Below are 25046 nucleotides of genomic sequence, written 5' to 3' on the forward strand. Positions count from 1 at the left end.
TGCATTTACAAAGTCAGCTATTCAATATCTTATCAGTGCTCCTAAATTACACCATGGATAACCCATCAGTGCTCGAGTTGCTGCAGCGTCCTGCACTCATGAACACTCCTACGTTGTGCCCCCACCCCACTAGGAGTTGCCTCGGAATCGGTGAAAGCAGGCTCACCTCTCCTGCTATATGCCATTGAGAAGCATGGTATCTCTCCCAGTCATGTAGTAACCCGTTGGGTCTTACCTGAGCTGTGGGCTCTGTATTTCTGCAGGGGCAGCCTTTATCACTTAGACACGCACGACAGACAAGGGGTCTGACAGAGAGGCTGGGGAAGCAGAAGATGAGGGAGCTAAAATGCTCTCAGAGCCCTCATCCTCCTTGCCAATATCCAGAGCCCTGGGCTGGCTTTCAGGCAGGTTAGCTGCAGCTGACTGCTGGTTGGAGAGTTGTCAATTCCAGCCACCATTGTGCTGGGTATGGGTAAGCAGTTCCTCATGTATTCCCTGGAGATCAGTGTTCATAATCTGAATGGACAGCTCTGCTAATGAGTCAGTCTTGAACTCTTTGCAGGGTGTCAAACATAAGAACATAAAAACTAGGAGCAGGAGTAGGCAATTCAGCCCCTCGAGCCTGCCCCGCCATTCAATACGATCATGGCTGATCTCATTTCGGCCTCAACTCCAATTTCCCACCCTCTCCCCATAACCTTTCAACCCATTACTAATTAAAAATCTGTCTAACTCCTCCTTAAATTTATTCAGCGTCCCGGCATCCACTGCACTCTGGGGTAGTGAATTCCACAGATTCACTACCCTTTGAGAAAAGTAATTCCTCCTCATCTCTGATTTAAATCTACCACCCCTTAGCCTAAAACTATGGCCCCTCGTTCTAGAATGCCCCACATGGGGAAACATCCGCTCCACATCTACTTTGTCTATCTCCTTTAGCATCTTGTATAGCTCAATTAGATCTCCTCTCATCCTTCTAAACTCTAGCGAATATAGGCCTAAACTACTCAATCTCTCCTCATAAGACAAGTCCCGCATCTCTGGAATCAATCTAGTGAACCTCCTCTGAACCACCTCCAATGCAGCTAAATTCTTCCTCAACTAAGGGGACCAAAACTGTGCACAGTACTCCAGGTGCAGTCTCACCAATGCCTTGTACAGTTGCAACAACACTTCCCTATTTTTATACTCTATTCCTTTAGTAATAAATGCCAAAATTCCATTTTCCTTCCTTATTACCTGCTGTACCTGCATACTAGCTTTGAGCGATTCATGCACGAGGACACCCAGATCTCTCTGCACTGAAGCATTCTGAAGTTTCTCTCCATTTAAATAGTAAGTCGCCTTTTTATTCTTCTGACCAAAATGGATAACCTCACACTTATCCACGTTAAACTCCATCTGCCAAATTTTGACCCATTCACCTAACCTGTCCATTTCCATTTGTAAATTTCTTATTTCTTCATTGCAACTTACTTTCCCATCTATTGTGGTGTCATCTGCAAATTTAGCTGTAGTACTTTCTAACCATGAATCCATTCATTAATATAGTTTGTAAATAGTCGTGGCCCAAGGACCGAACCCTGTAGCACCCCACTAGTTACAGCTTTCCATCCAGAAAAAGACCCATTTATCCCGACTCTCTGCTTTCTGTTGGTTAGCCAATCCTCTATCCAAACTAATATACTACCCCTAACTCTGCGTGATCTTATCTCGTGTATTAATCTTTTGTGTGACACCTTATCAAAGGCCTTCTGAAAGTCCAGATATACGACATCTACAGGATCCCCATTTTCCACTTTGCTTGTCACATCTTCAAAGAACTCTAACAAATTAGTCAAACACGATTTAATCTTCATAAAACCATGCTGACTCTGATGGATTGCATTTTGACTTTCCAAATGCCCCATTACTACTTCCTTAATAATGGAATACAACAATTTCCAAATGACAGCCGTTAAATTAACTGGTCTATAATTTCCTACTTTCTGCCTCCCCCAACTTTTTGAATAAGGGCGTTATATTAGCATTTTTCCAATCCACTGGAACCTTTCCAGAATCCAGGGATTTTTGGAATATTATAGCCGATGCATCCGCTATCTCCGCTGCCAATTCCTTTAAGACACTGGGATGTAGGCCATCAGGTCCCAGGGGCTTGTCACCCTTTAATCCCAATAGTTTGCTCAGTAGTTTTTCCTCTGGTGATGGTGATTGTTCTAAGTTCCTCCTTCTCTATACCCTCTGCACTATCTGTTACTATTGGGGTGGTACTAGTGCCCTCCACTGTGAAAACTGAGGCAAAATATTGATTAAGCGTCTCTGCCATTTCCGTGTTCCCCACTATTAACTCCCCTGTCTCATCCTTCAAGGGACCAACATTCACTTTAGCTACTCTCTTTCCTTTTATATACTTGTAGACAGAACATATACTTTATGTACTCGTATACAGCTCTTGCATACACTCAGAGCGATGCTGCATGTGTTGCTCATGAGATTGGCCATTCGGTCATGTTTGGAATTCATGTGGTCGAGCCCTTGAGAACAGGCAGAGCTCATCACTGCAATGAACTCCTCCACTCGAAGTGCATGAGCTCACATTTCCTCAGGGAACTCCACCAGTTGTTCACACTTATGCAGCTGCTGCTCCAAGTACCCCATAAGGTGACTCCTAAGGCCGTACCTCAACGCCTACTGAAGCATCATTGTGACTGACCTCCCCTTTCCGAGGGGGCACAGAGGTTTCTGACTCAGACACCCCTCCTCTTGCACTCTGGTGTGGTGCCTTTCACCATGCGCTACATCCCTCCAATGTGCTACTATATGTGATGGTGGAGTGTGGGCTGGTCCGATGTAACGGTGCACCCTTGGCCAGTTCTTAGCACTCCTGATGCCCGAAGGATGAGGCAGTCCAGGGAGAGTGCCTTGTGAATGCTGTGGGGACCTGTGTGAAACACAAAAGGAGGCAGTGAGATTTAGCCCTCGACATTCTGAAAGCATGCTCGGATACATGCTATTGCCTTTAACCATAATGGCAGTGCCCTTATCATGCAACCCAAGCTTTGCACTCTTCTTCATACCAACATCCCCTTCTGCACGGTGCACCAATAGAATTACCACCATGGTCAAAATGCCTCATTTAGCACCTGCTACAGAAAATTTTCCATCCCTGGCAATTAACTGCGATGGCACCCTGGCTACCTCCATGGCTGTCTCCTTCACTTTACCAATAGCCCATAACCTCATGGACCCTCCCCGCAGTCTAGGCTTTCTCCCTGGCATTATGGGCCCTCTTGTCCTTCAAAAACAATATAAAGAATGATGTCAGCCTATTCTATCATACCACCATTGACAAAGCTCTTCAGTGTAGCAATGCACTACAATGGCCATTCTAATTTCACCCCATAACTCCGTGAGCCTACCTGAAAGCATTGGACATACCTCTCCTTTAGCATGGACACTTATATGTGCTAAGTCTGGCACCACAGGTGCAGCATTCAGATACCAGAGGGACCTCTGTGTGCTTCTGCCTAAAAACTCACCTTGCCTGAGCACAGCAGATATTGGAAATTCTTCTGACATTTGGTCCAGGATTTTGCATATGCCCCCTGCTGCACTCCTGGTGGAGGCAATCTCCTGCCATGCCTGCTTGCTAATGGAAAGCTGGGTTCCGCCATCCTGTAGGGTATACCGTATCCTTCCTTTCCTGGACCTCCTCCATCAGGATATGGAGGTCACTGAACCAGGGCACCATCCCTCCTGCTCCTTCATCAGCTGGCCTGCTCTGCGAGGTTTTGGCATGAAAATGAAAAAAGGTCATGGGCATGCAAGGCTTCCAGCTTTGATTGGTACCACACATCACCTATGTCTGCTTACACACAAGAATCATGTTCTCTAGTTCAGCGATGCCTGATGTCGGGGGGTGCACTGCATGAATCGCATCTGTTCCACTCAAAGCTGGTATATTATGCTCTCAAGGGCAAAGTGCCCTTCTGGCTGGCTCCCTCCGAGTCACACTAGTCTGCCATGACAGTGTACTGCTGAGAGAATCATGGGCAAGGCTCAATTGCATGGCCACACTCTGGGAAATGGGTGGATAAAGAGTGGGTAGAAGGACAAAGGTTCTACATGTGGTGTCTAGCAATCATCCAAGTCACTGTGCTATTCTGAGTTAATGTAGAGTGTCAGGAGCAACTGATGCTGCCATTGCCATGGCTGTATCTTGTGAAGCTTTGCCAATCTTAACTTACTGGAATTTGCTCCTTCATTATAAGGTGAATATGCAGTAGTAATCTCTACATTTTCTTAGGTAGGGCCAATAATGGGTCATCTGTCCCAGTGTCAGCAACCAGTTGCAGTTAGTGCTCACCTGACCGGTGATGGACTTCTCCCATGCCCAACAGTACTTCCATGAACTTCCTGCCTCACAGCAGGGACTCCTAACAACACAAACATCCTCCCACCTGACTTTATTTGACTCGATCAAAATATTTTCCTATTCCTTTCTCTCTCATGTACATATCGAGTTTCCCCTTATAGTCTGCCCAAGACATGTTCCCCACACAGGCTTGCTCCATCCCACACCCAACCCTTGGAATGAAGACCCCCACCATTCAGGTGAGGTTCCCCCAAGGCAGGCATGGTGAGCCGGGAGATTTCCTGACTCCTGCTGTCTGACTACGGAGCGGAAATCCAGGCGCAGGTGTCATTCATATAAGATAATCACTAATAAATCCAAAAGGGAATTCAGGAGAAACTTCTTTACCCTGGGACTTACTATCAAATGGAATGGTTGAGACAAATAGTATAAATGCCTTTAAGGGGAAACTCGATATGCACATGAGAGAGAAAGGAATAGGAAAATATTTTGATCGAGTCAAATAAAGTCAGGTGGGAGGATGTTTGTGTTGAATATAAACTCCAGTTTGGACCAGTTGGGCTGAAAAGCCTGTTTCTGTGCTGTAATTTCTGTGTAATTCTATGTAATATAGCACCTTTCAGAGTTTCAGGACATATCAAGCTTTTTACAACCAATTAAATACTTTTAATGATTAATTCATTCTATGTAGGAGCAAACTATGAAACACAAGATTGCAGGTTAACCATATATTAATTCATTAAAAATATATTAATTCAGTAAAAATAATTTGCATAGGAAATTTTGGCATTTTTCAATTATCAGAATTACAATTTCCTCATGGTTTTGTTATTTAGCAATTATTTAACACACATTAAACTCTCATGGTATTACATATGTGAAGTCAAAACCAAGTACTGCATTCAGATCATGCAGGGTTTGGGGGTTGGGGTTGGCAGGGGGAATAATTGGTACAAGGCAGAGTCGTGGGGGAGGATGTGGTGTAAAGGAGTGTAAAGAGGAGGAGAGAACAATGTGGAGCCCTGTTTACACCCTATCCGATTTTCCCTTCTGTTGAATTCAATAAAAAGATAGAATGGTGGCATATATAATGGGAGGCTGACCCACTACCATCCATTTTGTGGCCATGGTGAAGCTGGCCATAGAGTCTGGTCACAAAGGAATAAATAAAGGTTTCATCAGAACATTAACCAAGGAAGGGAGGTAGGTGAAGTTACAGAAATGGAAAGTAGGGGGTCCTGGTGATGAAAGCCTGAAATACGAGTTTGCTGCGCATTTTCAAATGTAAAGATGCAATTCATTCACTTGAATATATAATAGATTTTAGTGTAAGATTAACAACCCATTCTTTATTTCGAATGTAGAGTCACAGTACATAAATGTCACTAACTTGCTTCTACTTAATTTGCCATCCAGACCAATACTCAAAGAAACTCTTCAAATAGTGCGTCTACTTGATCTAAAGGACTTTGTGGATCGAGCAACGCATCTTTATTCACAACTGATGAGTAATCCAGTTAACAATACGTAAGTGTTTCAAAATTACAAAAATCAATAAAAACATTACTTTCCAAAATAGCAATAAAAAATGGCACAGAGTCAGATGGGGAGGTTTACTGCCACATTCCCACCTGCATCTAATTTCCCTCCCCTTCCAGACCACTGCTTGTCCCCCTATCCCATTAAGCACAATTAAATGGCATCAAGAAAGAGGAGGAGGAAGGGGAAAGGGACTTGTGGAGAGGAATTTCCCCCTTATTGCTGCTGTATCTGCCTTTCCCAAGAACCACCAGAAAAAAGGTAGCAGTATGCGCTAGTGATAAGTCCCCAAAGTACTTCAAAGGAAGGACAGGGTCAAGTAGTGATATACTTTCCACAATGACCTAAGAGTATATCCTATTAAATATCATTCATGGTCAAGGCTGAAGTATCTTTTGGCTTCCCCCTTGGGGATCTTTTGGCTCCATTAACTTATCAGTCACCACCTCAGGTGCAGCAATGGCAAACCTACAGAATTCATTGTCAATCAGTATAAGGTAATTGATGTTTGAAATATTTTTGGAAAGAGAGACATGTTGTCGAGACATGGCATTCATCAGGACAATCACAAGAATGCCAAACTTAAAACCATCATAACAATTTATACTACAGGAGAGAAAGGTGCTGATTTGTTGACAAGTCAACTCTGATTGGCTGAGACATTAACATGGAGAAAGCAATGGGGACCTATAGGCTCCCCAAGTTAGCGTAGCTATTAACACACTCAGGATTGTTCGGCAAGCACTGCCCATCCCAGAATCACATCTAACAGTAGACATTTTGTTTTGGGTTTTGTAGAGGCATTGGCTATTTGATTCAATCAGCACTGAAATTCATACACGATGTTGGCCAGCGGTGTGGTAGGCAGAACATCATTTTGGATTGACAGCAGCTTTCTGCCAATGGAAAATACCACTTGCATAGCTGCTGCATAGTAACAGTATGAAACAACTTGCTTGTTGAACCTGTTGTTCAAATTTTTGAGATACATATCCTTTCCAGGGTAATATTAGATAGACAGGCATTTTTCAGATCCGACGGTTTCGGTCTTTGGTCCATTTGAGAGTTTGCAAGACATACAGAGCAAACGTTGATCTAATCAGGATAGCCACTGGCCCACAAGATAGTTCTGATGCCCTCTACTTCTGCATCAATCTTGCAAGAGCAGCAAATGTTTGGGGCCCTATTTACAAGATTGCTGATGAGGCCAATCTTATAGCACGTGGATCTATATGAATCCCAATGTATATATTGACCCCTACACCTTAATACATTCCAATTCACTTTTGAGATGAAGCAATCTAATTTCCTCAACGTGCTAGTTGAGAAATTCGCTAATGGGTTCTCCACGAGTCTACCACAAATTTGAACAGCAGGTTAAGGAAGCTGGTTCACGCTGCTGCCATGCGGTAAGTATGTGAGTGGTATTTTCCACTGTCTTCAGTCTAAGATGATGTCTTGCCTGCCATACAATTGAGCAACATCATGTATGAATTTCAGTGCCGGTGCACTACCTGGTACATCGGTCGTAAATCCCAAATGACTGGCTGATCGAATCAAATAGCATGTTCCTCGATGCATTAATTCTGTTTCTCTCTCCAGGCCTGCCGAGCTTTTCCAGCATTTTCTGTTTTTATTTCAGATTTCCAGCATCCGCAGTCTATTGCTTTTACCAGCATGTTCCTTTGGTTGATCGTAATAGGCAGACTACAGACTGTACTCAATCAACCTGCACTTGCACAATCCAAAACAAAACAATCTACTGTTAGATGGGGTTCCCCGATTGGGCAGCATTTGCTAATAGCTACACTAACAACCAATTCTAGATGATCAGTTGAGCTCATAATGTGGCTCATTTACACTTGCGAGAAGCAACATACATTCAAACACAGGGACCCGTTCTCTGCAGACAAAAGGAATATGTTCCAAGTCTTGCTTCTTTTTCTGAACTACCCGAAGCTTGGGGAGCCTATAGCTGCCCGTTGTTTTCTCCATTATGCCTCAGCCAATTGGAGTCGACTCGCCAAAAAAAATCAACACCCTTTTCTCCTGTAGTATAAATTGTTGTGTTCATTTGAAAATTGGCACACTTGCATTTATCCAGATGAGCGCAAGGTGAAAAACTTCAGCAACATGTCTCTCTTTTCAGCAATATTCAAGTTCTGCACTGAGAAGCACTTGATGATTGAAATGAAAAATGCCACTGTGCTGTAGAATGCCCTTCTAAATTTGTGACTAAGTCAGATTTACTGCAGAGTAGAGGAAGCTTTAATCTACATTTAACCTAGCATGGGAATGCTTGAATTTGGGCTATATTGAAACTTGTGAATAAGAATATTTGCAACAAAAACATCTGTGCTTTACTGTCATCTACCCTTCATTTAAGCCAATGAATAATTCATGGCCCAAGGATCGAAAGAGTCATTGCAAAAAAAAAGCATAGCGTGGTACAAAAAAACAGTAGCGTGTTTCCAAAGAAAGTTGCCAGAAATATTTTTTTCATTACCTTTGTATCGAATCTCCTATTATCTACAACACTTAAATCCACTGAAGTTACTGCCAAAAGGAATATCAGCTGAAGATTAGGGGAAATTTTAGAACGTGAGAAGGTGGAGATAACTTCAGCGCTGCATTCTAGGCAGGCAGCCCCATCTGCCAGGCGCACATGTCAGAAATTCATCAGAAAGCCACCTCAAAATATCAATTTGATTGTACAGAGTTTGAAAAATGACGATTGAAAGAAAATGTGAAAATATTGCTACATTCTTGTTTTTCAGAATTCCAAGTTACGTCAGATACTTAATCTACTGTGAGGCCATTAAAGCTGGCACTGATAAAGAATGGAACTTTGCGTGGACACGTTATCTGAATCAAATATCAATAGCAGAGGATGAAGCTTTACTTTTTGGTATGGGCTGTAGTAGAGAACCATGGATTCTGACCAGGTATTAGCTTTCCAGAATACAGCAATGTAACAAACCAGTGTTTACCTTGTGTCTTTATTTTTTTTTAACTCGGTACATTTCTTCTTCGTGGAATTCTGTTAACAATTTTAACCATTTGTCCTTTCCAACTGCATACTTCAAAAATCCTTGGGCTGGATTATATCCTCCTCTGGCATGTTTGAAGGTGGGGGTGGAGGGAGCATGTAAAATCCAGTGAGCACCCTGCTCGTTGTTGACACACCCGGCCCTGACCCCCTCCAAAATTATACACAAGATTGGGGGGTGGGGGGGGGTGGAGGCAATAAGTGGCCCACCTGCCCTTGGGCCAGTTGAAGTCCTTAAGGGACCAATTAGTGACCACGTAAGGGCCTAATCCTGCCATTGCAGGTATTTTACCAATAGTGGGGGTGTCACGCCATGTGGGAAGCACGGCAGCTTTAACTATATGAGGTGATATCGGACAAGTCATCTACTCGACCTCCCCCTTTACCCCCTTCCAAGCATCTCAAACCCAGTCCCACAATCCCATCAAACCCCTCACCAGGGCTTGTAAGCCTGACACCAGATTTATCGCCGAGCCTGAGCTCCTCTTCATCAGGACTCACTGTCGTCCCAGGAGTGGTCACAGTTAAGTGGGGGCGTACTCGCCCTTAACTTTTTAGACAGGGTAAGGGCACTAGGACTCCAGCGCCCCATTAAATCCGGCTCCAGATGTGATAATAGTGATCTTATTTCAACAGTTACTTCATAGTTTTAACAAATCTCATTGGTCACCTAGATCACTAATGAGCATTTTGTAGAAACAGAAAATGCTGAAAAAATTCAGCAGGTCTGACAGCATCTGTGGAGAGAGAAACAGAGTTAAATGTTTCGAGACTGTATGGCCCTTCTTCAGAGCTAAAGAGAAGTAGAAATGTGAGGAAATTTATTCTGTCCAAGGGGGATGGAGCAGGTGAAGCTGGGTGGAAGGTAAGTGATAGGTGGGGACTAAGGAGAGATTGACAAAGATGTCATGGACAAAAAGACAAAGGGAGTGTGAATGGTAGTGGTAAGGGCTAAATAAGGTGCTGATAGTGGCAGAAAGGTAAGAAAGCAGCTTGTGTTACTGGCAGAACAAGGGTCAGCACTCTGCGAAAGAACAACATGGAACAAGTAACAGATGGCCCTTTCGGGAGTGGGCTGGGGTTTGGAGAAAAAGGATGAACAATGGATTAAAAAGGAATAAAACAATGAATAAATGAATAAAAGTGAAAATAATGGACAAAAATAAATAGAGCTCTTTTAAAAATGGGTGAAGATAGAGCAGAGTTCATGGTCTGAAGTTGTTGAACTCAACATCAGGTCCGGAAGGCTGTAAAATGCTTAATCAGAAGATGAGGTGTTGTTCCTCCAATTTGCGTTGGGCTTCACTGGAACAATGCAGCAGGCCAGGGACGGACATGTGGGCAAGAGAGCAGGGTGGAGTGTTGACATGGCAAGTGACAGGAAGGTCTGGGTCATGCTTGCTGACAGACCAAAGGTGTTCCACATAGCGGTCACCCAGTCTGCGTTTGGTCTCCCCAATGTAGAGGAGACCGCATTGGGAGCAGCGAATGCAGTAGACCAAATTGAGGGAAGTGCGAGTGAAATGCTGCCTCACCTGAAAGGAGTGTTTAGGCCAAGGCACAGGAGTTGCACATTCTGCAAGTGCATGGGAAGGTGCCATGAGAAGGGGATGAGGTGTTGGGAGTGATGGAGGAGTGGACTAGGGTTTCCAAGAGGGAACGGTCCCTATGGAATGACAGGCGGGTGGGGAGGGGGCGGGTGGAAGGAGTGAGGGGAAGATGTGTTTGTTGGTGGCATCATGCTGGAGTTGGTGGAAATGGCGGAGGATGATCCTTTGAATGCGGAGGGGTGAAAATTGAGGACAAGAAGAGCCCCATCATGGTTCTGGGAGGGAGGCGAAGGTGTGAGGGCAGAGGCATAGGAGATGGGTCAGACAAGGTTGAGGGCCCTGTCAACCACAGAAGGTGGAAACCTCGGTTAAAGAAGAAAAAAGATATGACAGGAGCACCGTTTTGGGAAGTGGCATCATCAGATGTGATGGAGGTGAAGGAACTGAGAGAATGGGATGGAATCCTTACAGGAAGTGGGGTGTGAGGAGCTGTAGCCGAGGTAGCTGTGGGAGTCGGTGGGCTTATAAGAAATATTGGTGGACAGTCTATCACCAGAAATGGAGACAGAGAGGTCAAGGAAGGGAAGGGAAGTGTCAGAAATGGACCATGTTAAGATAATAGAGGGATGGAAATCAGAAGCAAAATTGATAAAATTTTCCAGGTCCAGGCAAGAGCATGAAGCATCACTGAAACAGTCATCGATGTACTGAAAAAAAAGGTTGTGGGATGGGGCCTGAGTAAGACTGGAACAAGCAATATTCCACATACCCAATAAAGAGATAGGCATAACTGGGAGCCATGTGGGTATCTATAGCCAGACCTTTTATTTGGAGGAAATGATAGATGGGGATTGTTTGGGCCACTGTTCAAGGAAGAAGCGGGAATCCCTCAGACCATCCTGGTGGGGGATGAATTTGGCCTACTGCATTTGCTGCTCCCAATGCGGTCTCCTGAACATTGAGGAGACCAAGCGCAGGCTGGGTGACCGGTCTGCAAGCATGACCCAGACCTTTCTGTCGCTTGCCATTTCAACACACCACCCTGCTCTCATGCCCACATGTCCACCCTTGTGACCTGCTGCAATGTTCCGGTGAAGCCCAACACAAACTGGAGGAACAGCACCTCAACTTCCAATTAGACACTTTACAGCCTCCCAGACTGAATATTGAATTCAACAATTTAAAAAAGGCGATCAAAAAAAGTTTGAATATAGAGGATAGAGTTCTTAAGTGGTCTTAAAAATTTATTTTTATTTTTTATCCACTTATTTTCATTTTTATTCATTGTTTTATCCCTTTCCACCCACTTTTTCCCCAAACAACACCCCCTCCCCCTCAGCCCATCCCAAAAGTGCCACTGTTACTTGGTCCATGTTGTTCTTTCACTAAGTGCTTACCCTTGTTCTGCTTTCTTACCTTTATGTCACCATCAGCACCACCTTTAGCCCTTTCCACCACCATTCACACCCTCTTTGTCTTTTTGTCCATGACATCTTTGTCAATATCTGCTTAGCCCCCGCCTATTGCTGGCCTTCTATCCAGCTTCACCTGCTCCACTCCCCTTTAAATTTCAATACATTTCTACTTCTCTTTAGCTCTGAAGAAGGATCATACAGATTCGAAATATTAACTCCGTTTCTTTCTCCACAGATAGTCAGACCTGCTGAGTTTTTCCAGCATTTTGCTTTTAATTCACATTTCCAGCATCCACAGTATTTTGCTTTTAACATTCTGTTAGCCTCATTTAAATAGCAATCTTAAAGAACGTTAATAAGCACAGGATCAAATTAATTACTCAAATGTTTAATTGGAAGGACCCTGGACCAATCCCAATGTAGGAAGGAAAGGCAGGGCTATGGGTTCATTTGCCATTGGTCTGTGGTAATTGCTGTTTATTAGTCCGTGGAATGCATGTGTTTCATGCTAATCTTTATTCATTGCTTTTGAGCACAATGATAAGTCTATGAAAATAATGTGACTTAAAAATCGCATCCATCATTAGTCTGTGGTAACTACTGTTCATTTGTGCTCATTAACAATTACAGTGTGGCTTAATAGTACAGTTTTAATTGATTTTTCCAGGGTAACAAAAAGAGTCTTCAGTAACATGTTAACATTGGAATAGCAGTAAATATATAAATATACATCAGGGATAGCTTTGGTCCTGGAGTGGAACTTCATTGTTTGGGAGCAGAGGTCACAAATCTCACCCTTCAATCATTACAGCCCTATCTTCAATCCATGCTCCAATTTAGTTAGGATTTATATCAGGAGTAAACAAAGTTACCCCTATATAATGGATATATGCAGAGATATGTATTCTATATTAAAATTGATGAGAGGCCTGAGGATTCCAGAATTTCTGGTAATAAGTGATTCTGTCAATGTAACACAAGATAAGTCGATGATAATAAGACATCACCTCATGTTACGCGACAGCCTAAAAACAAGTCTAATCAAATGTCGGGTTTCATCAAAACAGCCAGCAGTCACGGCATCACAAAATTCGTCAGAAGTAGTATATGTTACTTTAACTGATCCATATCAATGTCAATGCTTTTAAAGGTGTGAAAGCAGGAAAAAAAATTTAGCAACAGAAAGCTGCATGAAGGTGGTTAAACAAGGAAAAAAACAAGGTCAAAGGGCAATTGTAAGGGAATCCTGGGATGCAGAAGGTGGACCATAACTAACGCTGGTAACAAAGAACCCACCAAGAGGGATCAGAGCAGCAGAAAAGTGATAGAGCAGAGCTGTCATAAAAAGAACACAAGCCACAGGGACATACAAACTGCTTCTATTTACTGTAATTTTAATATTATTACATATTCTGGAATTACTAGCATTCAGTGTCAATGGGCAAAGCCACAAGAGATCTTGTATCCAAAAGAGACCCTGTATAAAACACCAACCTTTGACCTTTTGCAAATTCCATAATAGTCCTATTTGGAATTTTGACTACTGTTCTACCTGTGTAAGTGCCAGAATGAAACCCTTACACAGCTCAAGTCATGAATTACATAATGAAACTTGAGAATAGATATACTGTACCTCACTAATGATCAATAACAACATTGTGGATCTTTATTTTTGCAGATATTTATATTATACTCTGGATGATTCAATGACATCTCCTGATCATTCATTGTTGGTTTATTGTTCTGTGGCAAAAAATTCAATTGGTTGGCCTTTAGTCTGGAACTTCGTAAGAGCAAACTGGGATACTATTGATACTAAGTAAGTCAATGAGTCCAGAGTGCAGTTTTCGTCTGACACCTGTTTCTGGGTGCATTTAAGAGTAATTTTTAAAAAATCTATAATTCTATTTTCAGATTGCATCAGTTGCTAACAGAGATGTGACATGTGCAGATATCTGCCACAGAATTCTTGTATAAATAGATGCATCAGGATAGAAATTCAATTCTGTATTCAGCAGTGACCAATATTCTATTTACTTAATGGGGGGGGAAATCATTGCCAAGCAAACCACAGAATCGCAGTTTCTACGTCGAAACTTAGAAAAATTTGCAGCACAGGAGGTCATTCAGCCCAGTGGGTCTGTGTCGACCAAGGTCAAACTGTTCAGCCTAAATCAACTTTCCAGCACTTGGTCCATACCCCTGTAGCTTACGGCACTTCAAGTTAGTTTCTTAAATGCAATGAGGGTTTCTGCCTCTATCATCCTTTCAGGCAATGATGTCCAGATCACCAGAATCCTCTGGGTGAAAAGATTTCTCAATTCCCTTCAAATTCTTCTGTCAATTACTTTAAATCTATGCCCCTTCATCACTGACCTCTGTGCTAACCGAAATAGATCCTTCCTATCCACCCTAAGCCCCTCGATGTTATACACCTCAATTAAATCTTTCTTCAGCCCCCTCAAATCCAGCCTTTCCAATCTTGCCTCATAGCTAAAATTCTCACATGGGAGACCGCAGGTCAAAGGCCAAGAGCTGAGGTTATGAACTATGCAAGGCAGTGGGCAGACAGCAGGACAAAAGTGCCGCATGCAAGTGGCAGGAAGGTAACTGAGCTTGTTGAAAAGGTCTTTAAATTAAACTAACATACGTTTGATAGGAATTAAATGCTTCCCTCCAAATTCAATAAGCAGTGAATGGGCAACAATGACTATTGGGACCCTGACCGTTACAGTTGGAAGTTTCCAAAAGTAGGAGAGATTGCAGCTCTGAGAGCAGCAACAGCTCCACACTGCATCCAAGGGGCAGCAGCCAATGGAAGGGGTGTCATCCAAGGATGGGATTCATCCACCCAGTCCTCCTGGATCCACAAGCAGTGGGGGAGAGGTTCAGAGGAAGGGTGCATCAGACACCAGCATTACCAGGGCAGCAAGAGATGAACCTGTGGCTGGACAGATCATACCAGGATGCCATGGGGAATGGCAGCAGGAGAGAGAGAAAATGGCCCTTGCTGCATGCAAGCGTGTTCTGATACCTGTAGCGCCAGAGGTGACTGCGCATCTCAAGGGAGTCCGTTACTGGCCACTGCGTGATACTGCATGATGACATAGCAACTGATGGGACTTGTTGAGCACCCAAATCCAGTGGCACTGAAAATCACCACAGCACTGAATTTCTACACTTATGGCTCCTTCCAAGGATCTACCGGGTCATGTGCCGGCAGTGATCATGTGTGAGATATCCCAGGAAGTCACACACTGCTGCATTTGTTAGGTGACCAAAGCACCTGCTTAGAAGGCTGTGGAATTCTGAACTGTGCAATTTCCTGCCGGCCAGGCTGAGGTCTGTTGGCCCCAGGGCCATGGACTTTCCACGTATGCAGGATGTATTAGATTGCACACAAGGGGCATCAAAGCTCCAACAGACCAGCCTGCAGCCTTCATCAACAGGAAGGGCTTCTACTCCATAAACATTCAACTGGTATACGACCAATGCAACCACATCCCTCAATTGTGTGCCCGTTTCCCAGTGAGCAGTCATGATGCATGAGCTCCCACACATTCCAGCTCCTCACCTGCCTCTATGGATGGATCCTCGCTGGAACCCCTCAAGTGATAACTACTAACACCAGTGAGGAACCCTCACACGAAAGCCGAGGAATGACCCAATATTGCCACAGTTTGACCCAGCCATGATTGAACAGACAGTAAGCCTGCCCAAGATGAATGGTCTGGGCCTTTCCAGAGGAGCTCTGCAATATGACCTAGAGAGAGTTTCCAGAATCATTGTCATCTGCTCTGCTCTTCACAGCCTTACACAGTACAAGGTTTGTGAAGAGCAGGGCAGCCTTACATCCAGAGGACATGGAGGAGACTCAGTCCTCTTCTGATGAGGAGGCAGCCAAGGAGGCAGGGCTACAGGGTGAGCCATCTTCACCAGATGTCAGAGCCTAGGGAAGCTCGTGACAACCCAATTTACAGTCACTTCCAGTAGGCATGATTTAACTAATCGACCTGCCGCAAACCACGTCTCCCCCAAATAATATCAGACATATCACTTACCAGTGCCCCATACAAGATGGCCAGATGACTCCTTCACGCTTACAAACCAGTAGATAAGGGTCCAAGGGTTGGCAGAGCCATTCAGAAGCTATTGGTCACTGAATAAAGGGTGGAGGAATAAACTCACCAACACAATTAAATAAAATATAAAAAGCACTAATTAACATCAAAGTTTTAAACACCCGTGCTGCCCTGGTGCTTTGAAAGTGCCCCTTCTAATATACTTCTGAATGCCCCAACTGTCAGGCCCTCTGCTGTCACAGCTTCCATTAGCTGCTTCTGCATTTCTGTGAGGTACTCACCAGCCTGTGACCCCCAAACGAGTTTGCGAACACATACCCACCAAGGGTGAATGTATCTGCACTGGAGAAGGATGCAGCGGAATCATGTGATGCTGTGTCCTGGGAGACTCAAATGCCTTCAGAGGAAGAGGTGGACTCCTGTTCCTCCAGACTGCAGATACTTACAAGGGAGAGCAAAACTATCAGGTCTTAGGCCTTCCAGTTCACTCCTCCCATCCATTCCTGCTGTATGCTTCTTTTCTGCCCAGAGGCGGACACTATCTTTTCAGCATCCTCATTCTCATTGTGCATCCCTCCAATCTCTCGATCAGCCCAGCACCCTGCTCTCCAGCCAGGTCAAAAATCTCCATCTGAGCAGCTGTTGGGGTTCTCAAGTCTGGCACAGCTCCATCCATCTTCGCCCTCTCTCTTGCACTGTGGGTCTTTTCCTCCTGCTGACTGAAGGGGAAAGTGAGTCTCCAAACAACGATCCACCGGCCCCCTCCTCAGCTAGCATCCCTCAGGCCCATGATATGCCAAATCCTGGCTTTACATTGAACATTCTATGGAGGCTTGTAAGGTGCAGAGCCCTAGATGGGAATGTAGTAAATAAAATTACAATAATATCCAAATATGCTACAAACTTCTACCCACCCTGCATTTTCCACTAGCCACTATCTATTTTGAACTTTTAAGGAGTAGAAAATTGGCAGAAGTAGTGTGAATTTTGGAAGCAATATCCTGTGCCAAAACACGACAGGGGTACACACACTGTCATACTGACATAAACAAATGCATGGACAGTTGCCTCCTGAAACAGACATTACGAGGAAGATTTTATGAAGCCCACAAGAGCAGGATATGGGGCATGCAGGGTGACTTAATTGTGAAATTTGATTTCCTGAGGGCAGGTTCAGATGCAGAGATAAAGTCAGCAGCGCGTCTGCAGCATGTTGGGCATTACACCGGCCTGTGGTGGGTTCCTATTTGGAATTCATTTGCACACCATGAATGCTCAATGGCGCAGGAGTTTTTAAAATTATGTCCTACCTTCAAGATAAAGTCAGCGGCGCATGAGAATCTCATGGCACCCGGTTCACAAATACCTAAAGGTGGCATGCACCTGTCGGCTTTGCGCAGTTTTGTGCAAGGTCAACGGCTTTCCTTGTTTAACTCTATGGCACAAGGGAGGGAACAGGAGAATGGACTCTTGCATGATGGATTGGGACTGGCGAGTCAGTGGTGAGGGGGATGGGGCATGGAGGAGTGGAAGATGGAAGGGCTTAATGTCCTGGCTGTGATGGTGATGGGGGGAGGAAATGGATGGATGGACAGTTATGGTCAAATTAGAAAATATTCAGATGTGGGTCCATCTCGGGCTGTGGGTTGTCAGAATTCTTACAGGACTTTGAGTTCACCTATGATATTTCAATTATCCCTGCTGAGAGTGATCCCGGACAATGTGCTTTAGGGAGGGCCTGCTGAGCCTACAAGTTCAGCCATGTCCCATTAGAGCAGTGAGTCCAACACTGGACACTTGCATGAACAATCAATAACAAATTTACAAAATACACAAAATTGTTTCTTCTACAATAAAGGAAATATCCCTAACTCCCGTGTAACTATCAACGCGTGCCAATCATGAGACATGCCAGTACATTTTGCTCTCTGTCTAAACTAGTCTCAACAAATTATAATGATGGACACATGAATAAAGTGAAACAAATGCAATGGGAAATATTTACGAGCAAAATTTAATTTTGAAGAACACCCATGCCACCTTTGTACTCTCAATAAGCATTATGTTAATGGCAATGGAGTTGAGCACACAAGTTGTGGCCTTGATGCAGACCCTCCCTGCTTCACAAAAGGCTCTTTAATAGGCCACTCCTGGATGCAGCATTGTCAGCTGACAGTGCTGAAATGAAAAGCTTTCCCTGCCGCTGAATCACACGTGTTTTGCATGGATACCACTGCTATTTTGAATTTTAATTATAATCGCATGGGGAAGGGCACAAAGAGAAAGCCTAAGCGGCGCACAGTTTTAATTAAAGTCAGGAATGCAAGCTATTGACAAAATCTCAGCCTAAGCTTCTAACGAAAGTAAATAAGGGGCCTATAGCCAGTTTCAGTATGCTTGCACCAAATTGGTTGACAATGAGCAGAGCAGGCTCCGAATTGCTCTGCTCAAAATTCATGGGTCACTGCAGCTGATGTAACAGACGTTAATGGGCTTGATTTTAACTGACTCAAAAGTCATTCATTTACTCAGAGTTAAAATCCTGTTGTCACAGATAAAAATCACAGTAAGAATCCTTGGTCACTAGAGCAGTTCTTCTCACAAATACCCTCTTATACACTTCATTACAGTAGGCACGCAAAACATAACACTGACCTTCTCTCCAAATCCTCCCAGTCCAAGTCCTTTTTCTGTTTGTTCGTAACATATCCATCACTCATTAGATGTTGATTGAATATTCAGTCTCGTCATCTACAACAGCCTGTAGCACTTCATTAGAAAGTCTTCCCTTCCTTGTTGCTTTTTCTGCTTTGTTTGAGGTTTTGCTTTATCACAAGATAAAAGGGTACTAAGTATCTTTTGTGGATACCATGAAGAACCTCAGCATCTCTTAATAAGCGATCACCCCATTACTAGAGGTACATATTAAATGCATCCCATCTTGTAAACTATTATGTTAAGAATCATGTGTTTGGATCAATCAGCAAAGTCAGCTTACATTTTTAACCCATACATGAAAATATATTTTTGATATCAGTCTTTTTTAATTTACAAGTTGAAGTTTATTTAAAGAACTTGATATAAAAAAAAACATTTCTATTCATCAAGGTGAAGGATATTAGTACTGAGGAATAGAAATATTTCAGCTTTGGGGCCTGTGGTTGTATTTTCCCCATTTTATACTCACATTGATTTTTTTGTTTTGCTTACAATAGAGATCGGAGAAAAATGTTATCGCAAGCATCAAATACTCACTGTGTCAGGTGCAGCATTGAAAGCTGAAGAATATAGCTCCTCTATTCCTTTAGATTCATCTCAGCCCCAATCTCAAAATGTGTGCCTATGTGACATATTTCCATTTCCAACACTAGTCATCTTAGGCATCTCTGAGAAAGCCTGTTCATAAGAGTGTTGAAATGTCAGCATGTTTGTGCTAATGGGTCAAGACCAGTAAGCCCTAAGTTAAGTTTGCCCACACAAATTTCATGTAGAACTGTTACCACCAGTAGACTGGAACGTTCATCCTGTCTGTCCATGTGCGATTCAAATCCAGATTCTGGAGGTGAAGGGCTGCTGTTCACAATAATTTGGGGATTGCCCTTTCAGGTCCTCAGTAGGTTCCAAAGTACTTCATAATAATGAATAAAACTTGTGAAATCTAGTCAAAAGAAATAAATAACCAGTTTTTTTTAAAAAGTGTAATTGATTAAAGGAAAAGCATGGGTCAGGATATCTGGAGACCTCCGTTTCTCTTTAAATGATGTATAGGATACATTGCCTACTTAAGCAACACATGGATCCTGAATTCAATACCTGTTCCAAAAGAAAGCACGTCCAGCAAGAGAACAATCCCTCAATACTGCACTGGAGCATGAGTCTACATTATGCATTAAAGTCCTGGGTGGGGTTTGAAGGCACAACCTTCTGACTCAGATGCAAGAATACTACCAAGTGATACAAGATTATACTAATAACAATTTTTACATAAGATTATCATTGTATTTATATTTCAAATTATTTGTCCTTATTGTAGCTCTACAAATTACATTGAACTGATATCTTTATTCTCCACATTGGCTGAAGGACATCTAACAGATTTTGAATTCAATGAGGTATGAGAGTTTGATATCAGCCTTGCTAACTTAAACCCAAGTATGGAAAGGATTGACCCTAATCTTTGGTTACAACAACCGGCCTTATCTAGCACCTTTAATAAAATAATGTTCCAACTTAACTTAGAAAAATGTAAAGGAAAAAATGGATGCCAAAGATGGAAATTATTAGGAAAGTGACCAAGCATGCCCAATGGGGTGAATTTTAAAGGAGAACTTTAAAGATAGTGGAGAAGGCGATATCAGAGTGAGGAAAAAGAGAGGTCACATCACAGCCACAAGAGGGGTGGAGGGAAGGGAGATTCATAAGAGGCTAGAGTAAAAGAAATGATGAGTTTGGAAACAGGGGATGTGTAATACTGGAGGAGGTTACAGGGGGAGGAAGGGATGGGTCTGTGAATGAATTTAAACACAAGGATAAGTGTTTTAAATTTGAGGCATTGGAGAACAAGAGCCAATGTAGGCTAGGAAGAACATAGTTAATGAGCAATTGGAACAATCCAGGACAGGATTAAGGCAATGCAGTTTACAGGATCAGTACTTTACAGAGAGTGGTAAATGGGAGATGGCCAAGACAGTAGTAGAATAGACATGTTTGGAGATTACATGGGTGAAGGTTTCAGCAGCAGATGGATAGAGGTGAGGCACACAGCCTCATGGGAAAGAATTTTGTCTCTTCTAGGCACTTGCTTCCAGTTAGATGGTTAAATGTACAGCAGAGTAGAAAAAGCTCATTCATACTGATTACTGTAAGTTTTCTTGAGCCCTCCTAAATAAAGCAGTAATGACTAATATACCATCACTTGCACAGTAACCATATTTCTATGACTCAGCTTCTTCCTACATTTTTTTTTATATAGTTCGAATTATTCCTGAACAGTACCACTGATGAAGAAGGAGAATGGGCAAAAGAGGTTAAACATATCATCAGAGACAATCGGGAACTTTTGAATTGGAAGAAGAAAATTCATACTGATGTTCACAATTGGTTAAGTGAAAATGTACCTGAGGATTAAAACCAACATTAAAAAGATTCAGGAACACAACAAGGTCCATAGGCTCAAACAAGCCCATCTTTCTTTCAGAAATCACCCCATCCACCTACTTTGCATTATATTCTTCACTGCCTCCTTTCTCCAAAGGTATCTTTAACTCATTTAGACTGACAGCTTCATTTGCCTTTCCTGTTATTTATTGCACAATTCTATTATTATTTGAGTGTAAAAGATAAGCTGGACTTTCCTTCCGGTTATAATATCTCAATTTCAACATGCGCCCTGGCATCTAACCCTTCATCCTAATGAATAAAAAACTGGGAAGAATGTTATTGGGCAGAATTTTACCAGCCCCATGAAGGCAAGACTGGAAACAGGCCCGTGGGGCCAGTAAAACAGAGTGGGCCGGCATCCTACCATCGACCAATTTTACCAGATGCTGACGACAGGACAGTTCAGCAGCTGACACGTCGGTGGTGAGTAGAAAATTAAGGTTCTTGAACAACCAATTGTCAGATATTTTACTATCTTTTTCGGAATTTGCCAATGGATGCATGGGATGCACAGAAGCTCAGAGTCTTGCCCACTCAAACAAGCTGCATTCATTGCTGCGAGCGAGTTGCGGAGGGAGCTGGCAGCCATAATGTGAAGCAGTCTGCACATTTTATGTTGGAGGAGCGATGCAGGAGCGCTGTAGAGGGTAGGGTCAAGTGAAGTGCTGTTGGTGGAAAGGTGTTTCCCAGGTACACAGCAGCCACCAAAGGCAGAACAAGGTTCTTGAGAAACTCATCTTGGTGGAGTCCTTATTTGGCTTTGGGGTTAATGCTTTCGGATTCTGATTCATCTAATGAGGAGGAGAGTGGCACAGTAAAGGGGGATGCAGACACATGGAGTGGCTGTCAGCAGTTAGTAGGTTGAGGAAGCTATTCGATGTAGATGAGAAGTTCACATGGGAGCAAGAGGGCAGCCTCACAGGAAAGAGGGCAGTCACAGGAAATGCTATACAACTCAAAGGTGTACCATCAGAGGTTTAGCTTCATGAAGATGTCGGAGCATCAGTGCGGTATGCGGGAGCAGGAGTTGGTGCCAATGGGAAATGTTGGACACCCAATGTCTGTAGATTTAAAGGTGATGTTAGCTGTCAACTTTTTTGCTTGTGGTTTGTTCCGAGGTTCATGTGGAGATCTCTATGGCATTTATCAGTCAGCAGCCCATCGCTGCATAAAGGAGGTCATGGATGTCATGTACCATCAGGCTGGCCAATATACCAAGTTCAGAAACACTCGGGTGAGTCAGGCTGAGAGGCCAGTCAGCTTTGGGGCCATGGCTGGATTTCCCCAGTGCACTGGGGCATTTATGGCCACATGAGTACAGCCAATGCTCCCTTAGAGCCTGTGGACAGGAAAGGGTCCAACTCCCTCAAGACAGCTTTGACCACCGCAGGCAGATCATACAGCTGTGCGCAAAGTTTCCAGAGGCTGCCATGACTTTGACATCCTTAGGCAGTCCCAAATGCCTCAGTTGTTCAGGCCACCCAAATGCCTTTGTGAGTGGATCCTGCAGGACAAGGAGTATCCACTGAAGTTACGGTTTCTGACCTCTGTATGCAACCCCACAGCCAGAGGGCACATACAACCACTGCCATCTGACTACAAGGGCCACCATCGAGCAGGCCATGGCCTTTTGATTATAAGACTTAGATGCCTTGGTAGATGTGAAGGAGCCCTTCAACTCATACCCTCAAGGTTATCCTGTGCATTGAACAACCTGGTGCTCCAGAGGGGAGTAGCGTTGGAACAAGAGCAAGACACAGTGAGCCACATCCCCACAGAAGGAGAATGAGAATGAGGCACCTCAACTGGTGCGAGCCACAGGGCCCAGCTCACAAGGCAGTGACATGTCTGACGGAGATTCACGACTCCCTGATCAGCAAACACTTCACATTAGGACAAGTGCAAGGGGCCACCAAACAATCAGTTCTCTCCCAGAGCCAGCACTGCTGACCTTTCAACAGAGATCCTTAGCATCTCTCTGCAGCCTCAGGGACATATGCAATCCTTCTGTCAACACCGACACTCATCAGGTCCTCAATTTTACATTGCATTAGATGCCCGTGGTTTGTTTCCTCTGGGCGTCTAATCCTACTAGACCTGGTACAATAGGGGTGACCTGTATCTGTGCAGGGGGCAGCCTCCATCATCAGACCAGCATGCAGTGCTGCTGTCACCATCAGAGTGGCTGAGGATCTGCCTTCAGCGATTGCAGCACCTTGAGACAAATCCCAAAATAAAAGCAAAAAACCTGTGGATTCTGGAAGTCTGAAATAAAAACAGAAAAACTCAGCAGGTCTGGCAACATCTGTGGAGACAGAAACAGAGTTCATGTTTCAAGTTCAATATGGCTTTTCTTTGCATCCTGAAGATGCTACCAGACCTGCTCAGTTTCTCCAACAATTTTCTATTTTTGAGACGAACTCCTATTGCCTTCTGCCTGACACTTCTCAGTCTTTTCAGGCCCTGCGTGCGCTCCTGTGGTGCCAAGAAATAAACCACTCAGGCAACAGGCAAATGTATGGCTGGCCCATCTCACCCACCTATCACTCATTAGACGGCAAGGATGAGGTAACGCTGTGGAGGTCTGTGTGCACCCTCTGCGTCCAATGGGTGCTTTGTTCCATCTGCCTCTCCATGAGTGTCATCACTTTCTCAATGAAGGATGCCATGTGCTCCTAAGTCAAAGGTACAGACCCACTCGTGGTATTAATGGGCTCCTTCATCATTTGCGCATGGAACTTCACAGCCTCCGGAACCTCCAGCAAATCTTCACACATTTCTCCCTGCTGCTGAAGCATCTGTCACTTCACTGATGACACCCAAGATGCATCTCCTGCATGAAGCTCAGCATTGGTGGGCCACCCCTCACTCCTCTGAGAAGTGGCCACTGTTTTCACTGCCTCCGCTACAACCTCCTGTGCGTCTGTGTATCATTGACCAGATTGTGCCACCCACTCTACACATGCTACAAAGCCCACCAATGTGAGTGCATCTGCACTGATGGATAGTGCGCTGAAATGGAGTAATGCAGCGGCTTTAAATGGTTTCCAGTGTCGCAGGAATACTGATCTCTTCATCATCTGCTGCTGTGCCAGCTACAGAGACATGATTTCAGTGAAACAGCTTCTACTTCAACCAATCCCTGGTCCTCCCATTGGTCAGGAGCTTCCAGTGGTGTTAAAAGGACCACACAGCTGCCACAGTTCACACATGGTGTAGGGAATGTTGGGTGAAACCGTCCCTTTACACACTCTCCATTCCTTCCACACCTGCCTCGCCCCCAGTGACAGGCTGCCCTGCCCTGATTCATCCGATCTCCATAGCCTCCTCCATCAGTACCTTCAGTTTTTAAAATTTTTGTTCTTTCATGGGATGTGGGTATCACTGGCTAGGCGCTCATTTGTTGCCCATCCCCGCATTGCCCTTCAGAAGGTGGTGGTGAGCTGCCTTCTTGAACCGCTGCATTCATGTGGTGTAGGTACACCCACTGTGCTGTTAGTGGAGTTCCAGGATGTTAAACCAGCGACAGTACAGGAATGGTGATATTGGTCCAAGTCAGATGCTGTGTGGCTTGGAGGGGAACTTGCAGGTGGTGGTGTTCCCATGCATCTGCTGCTCTTGTTCTCCTAGGTGGAGGTGATTGCAGGTTTGGAAGGTGCTGTTGGAGGAGGCTTGATGAATTCCTGCAGTGCATTTTGGAGGTGGCACACACTGCTGCCGCTGTGCATCGGTGGTGGAGGGAGTGAAAGTTTGTGGATGTGGTGCCAATCAAGCAGGGCTGCTTTGTCCTCGATGGTGTCGAGCTTCTTGAGTGTTGTGGGAGCTGCACTCATCTAGGTAAGTGGAGGGTATTCCATCACACTCCTGACTTGAGCC

General features: G+C 44.1%; 1 protein-coding gene across 4 annotated transcripts in view; it reads left to right on the plus strand.

Moving 5' to 3' along the window:
- The window catches only part of LOC121276969 (aminopeptidase Q-like), a 239842-nt gene that overhangs the window by 209968 nt on the left and 4828 nt on the right, over window positions 1-25046 (plus strand). For 2 of the 4 annotated variants that reach the window (XM_041185717.1, XM_041185719.1), the window contains exons 16-20: window positions 5792-5902; window positions 8692-8859; window positions 13607-13747; window positions 20044-20122; window positions 20983-21593. In XM_041185717.1, the coding sequence (XP_041041651.1) occupies window positions 5792-5902; window positions 8692-8859; window positions 13607-13747; window positions 20044-20122; window positions 20983-21138 (655 nt within the window). In that variant the 3' untranslated portion in view covers window positions 21139-21593. The remainder of the gene's footprint in view (window positions 1-5791; window positions 5903-8691; window positions 8860-13606; window positions 13748-20043; window positions 20123-20982; window positions 21594-25046) is intronic. The other 2 variants (XM_041185718.1, XM_041185720.1) reach the window with 2 other exon arrangements.

Source organism: Carcharodon carcharias, chromosome 4, assembly GCF_017639515.1.
Source record: "Carcharodon carcharias isolate sCarCar2 chromosome 4, sCarCar2.pri, whole genome shotgun sequence".
Taxonomy (NCBI): domain Eukaryota; kingdom Metazoa; phylum Chordata; class Chondrichthyes; order Lamniformes; family Lamnidae; genus Carcharodon; species Carcharodon carcharias.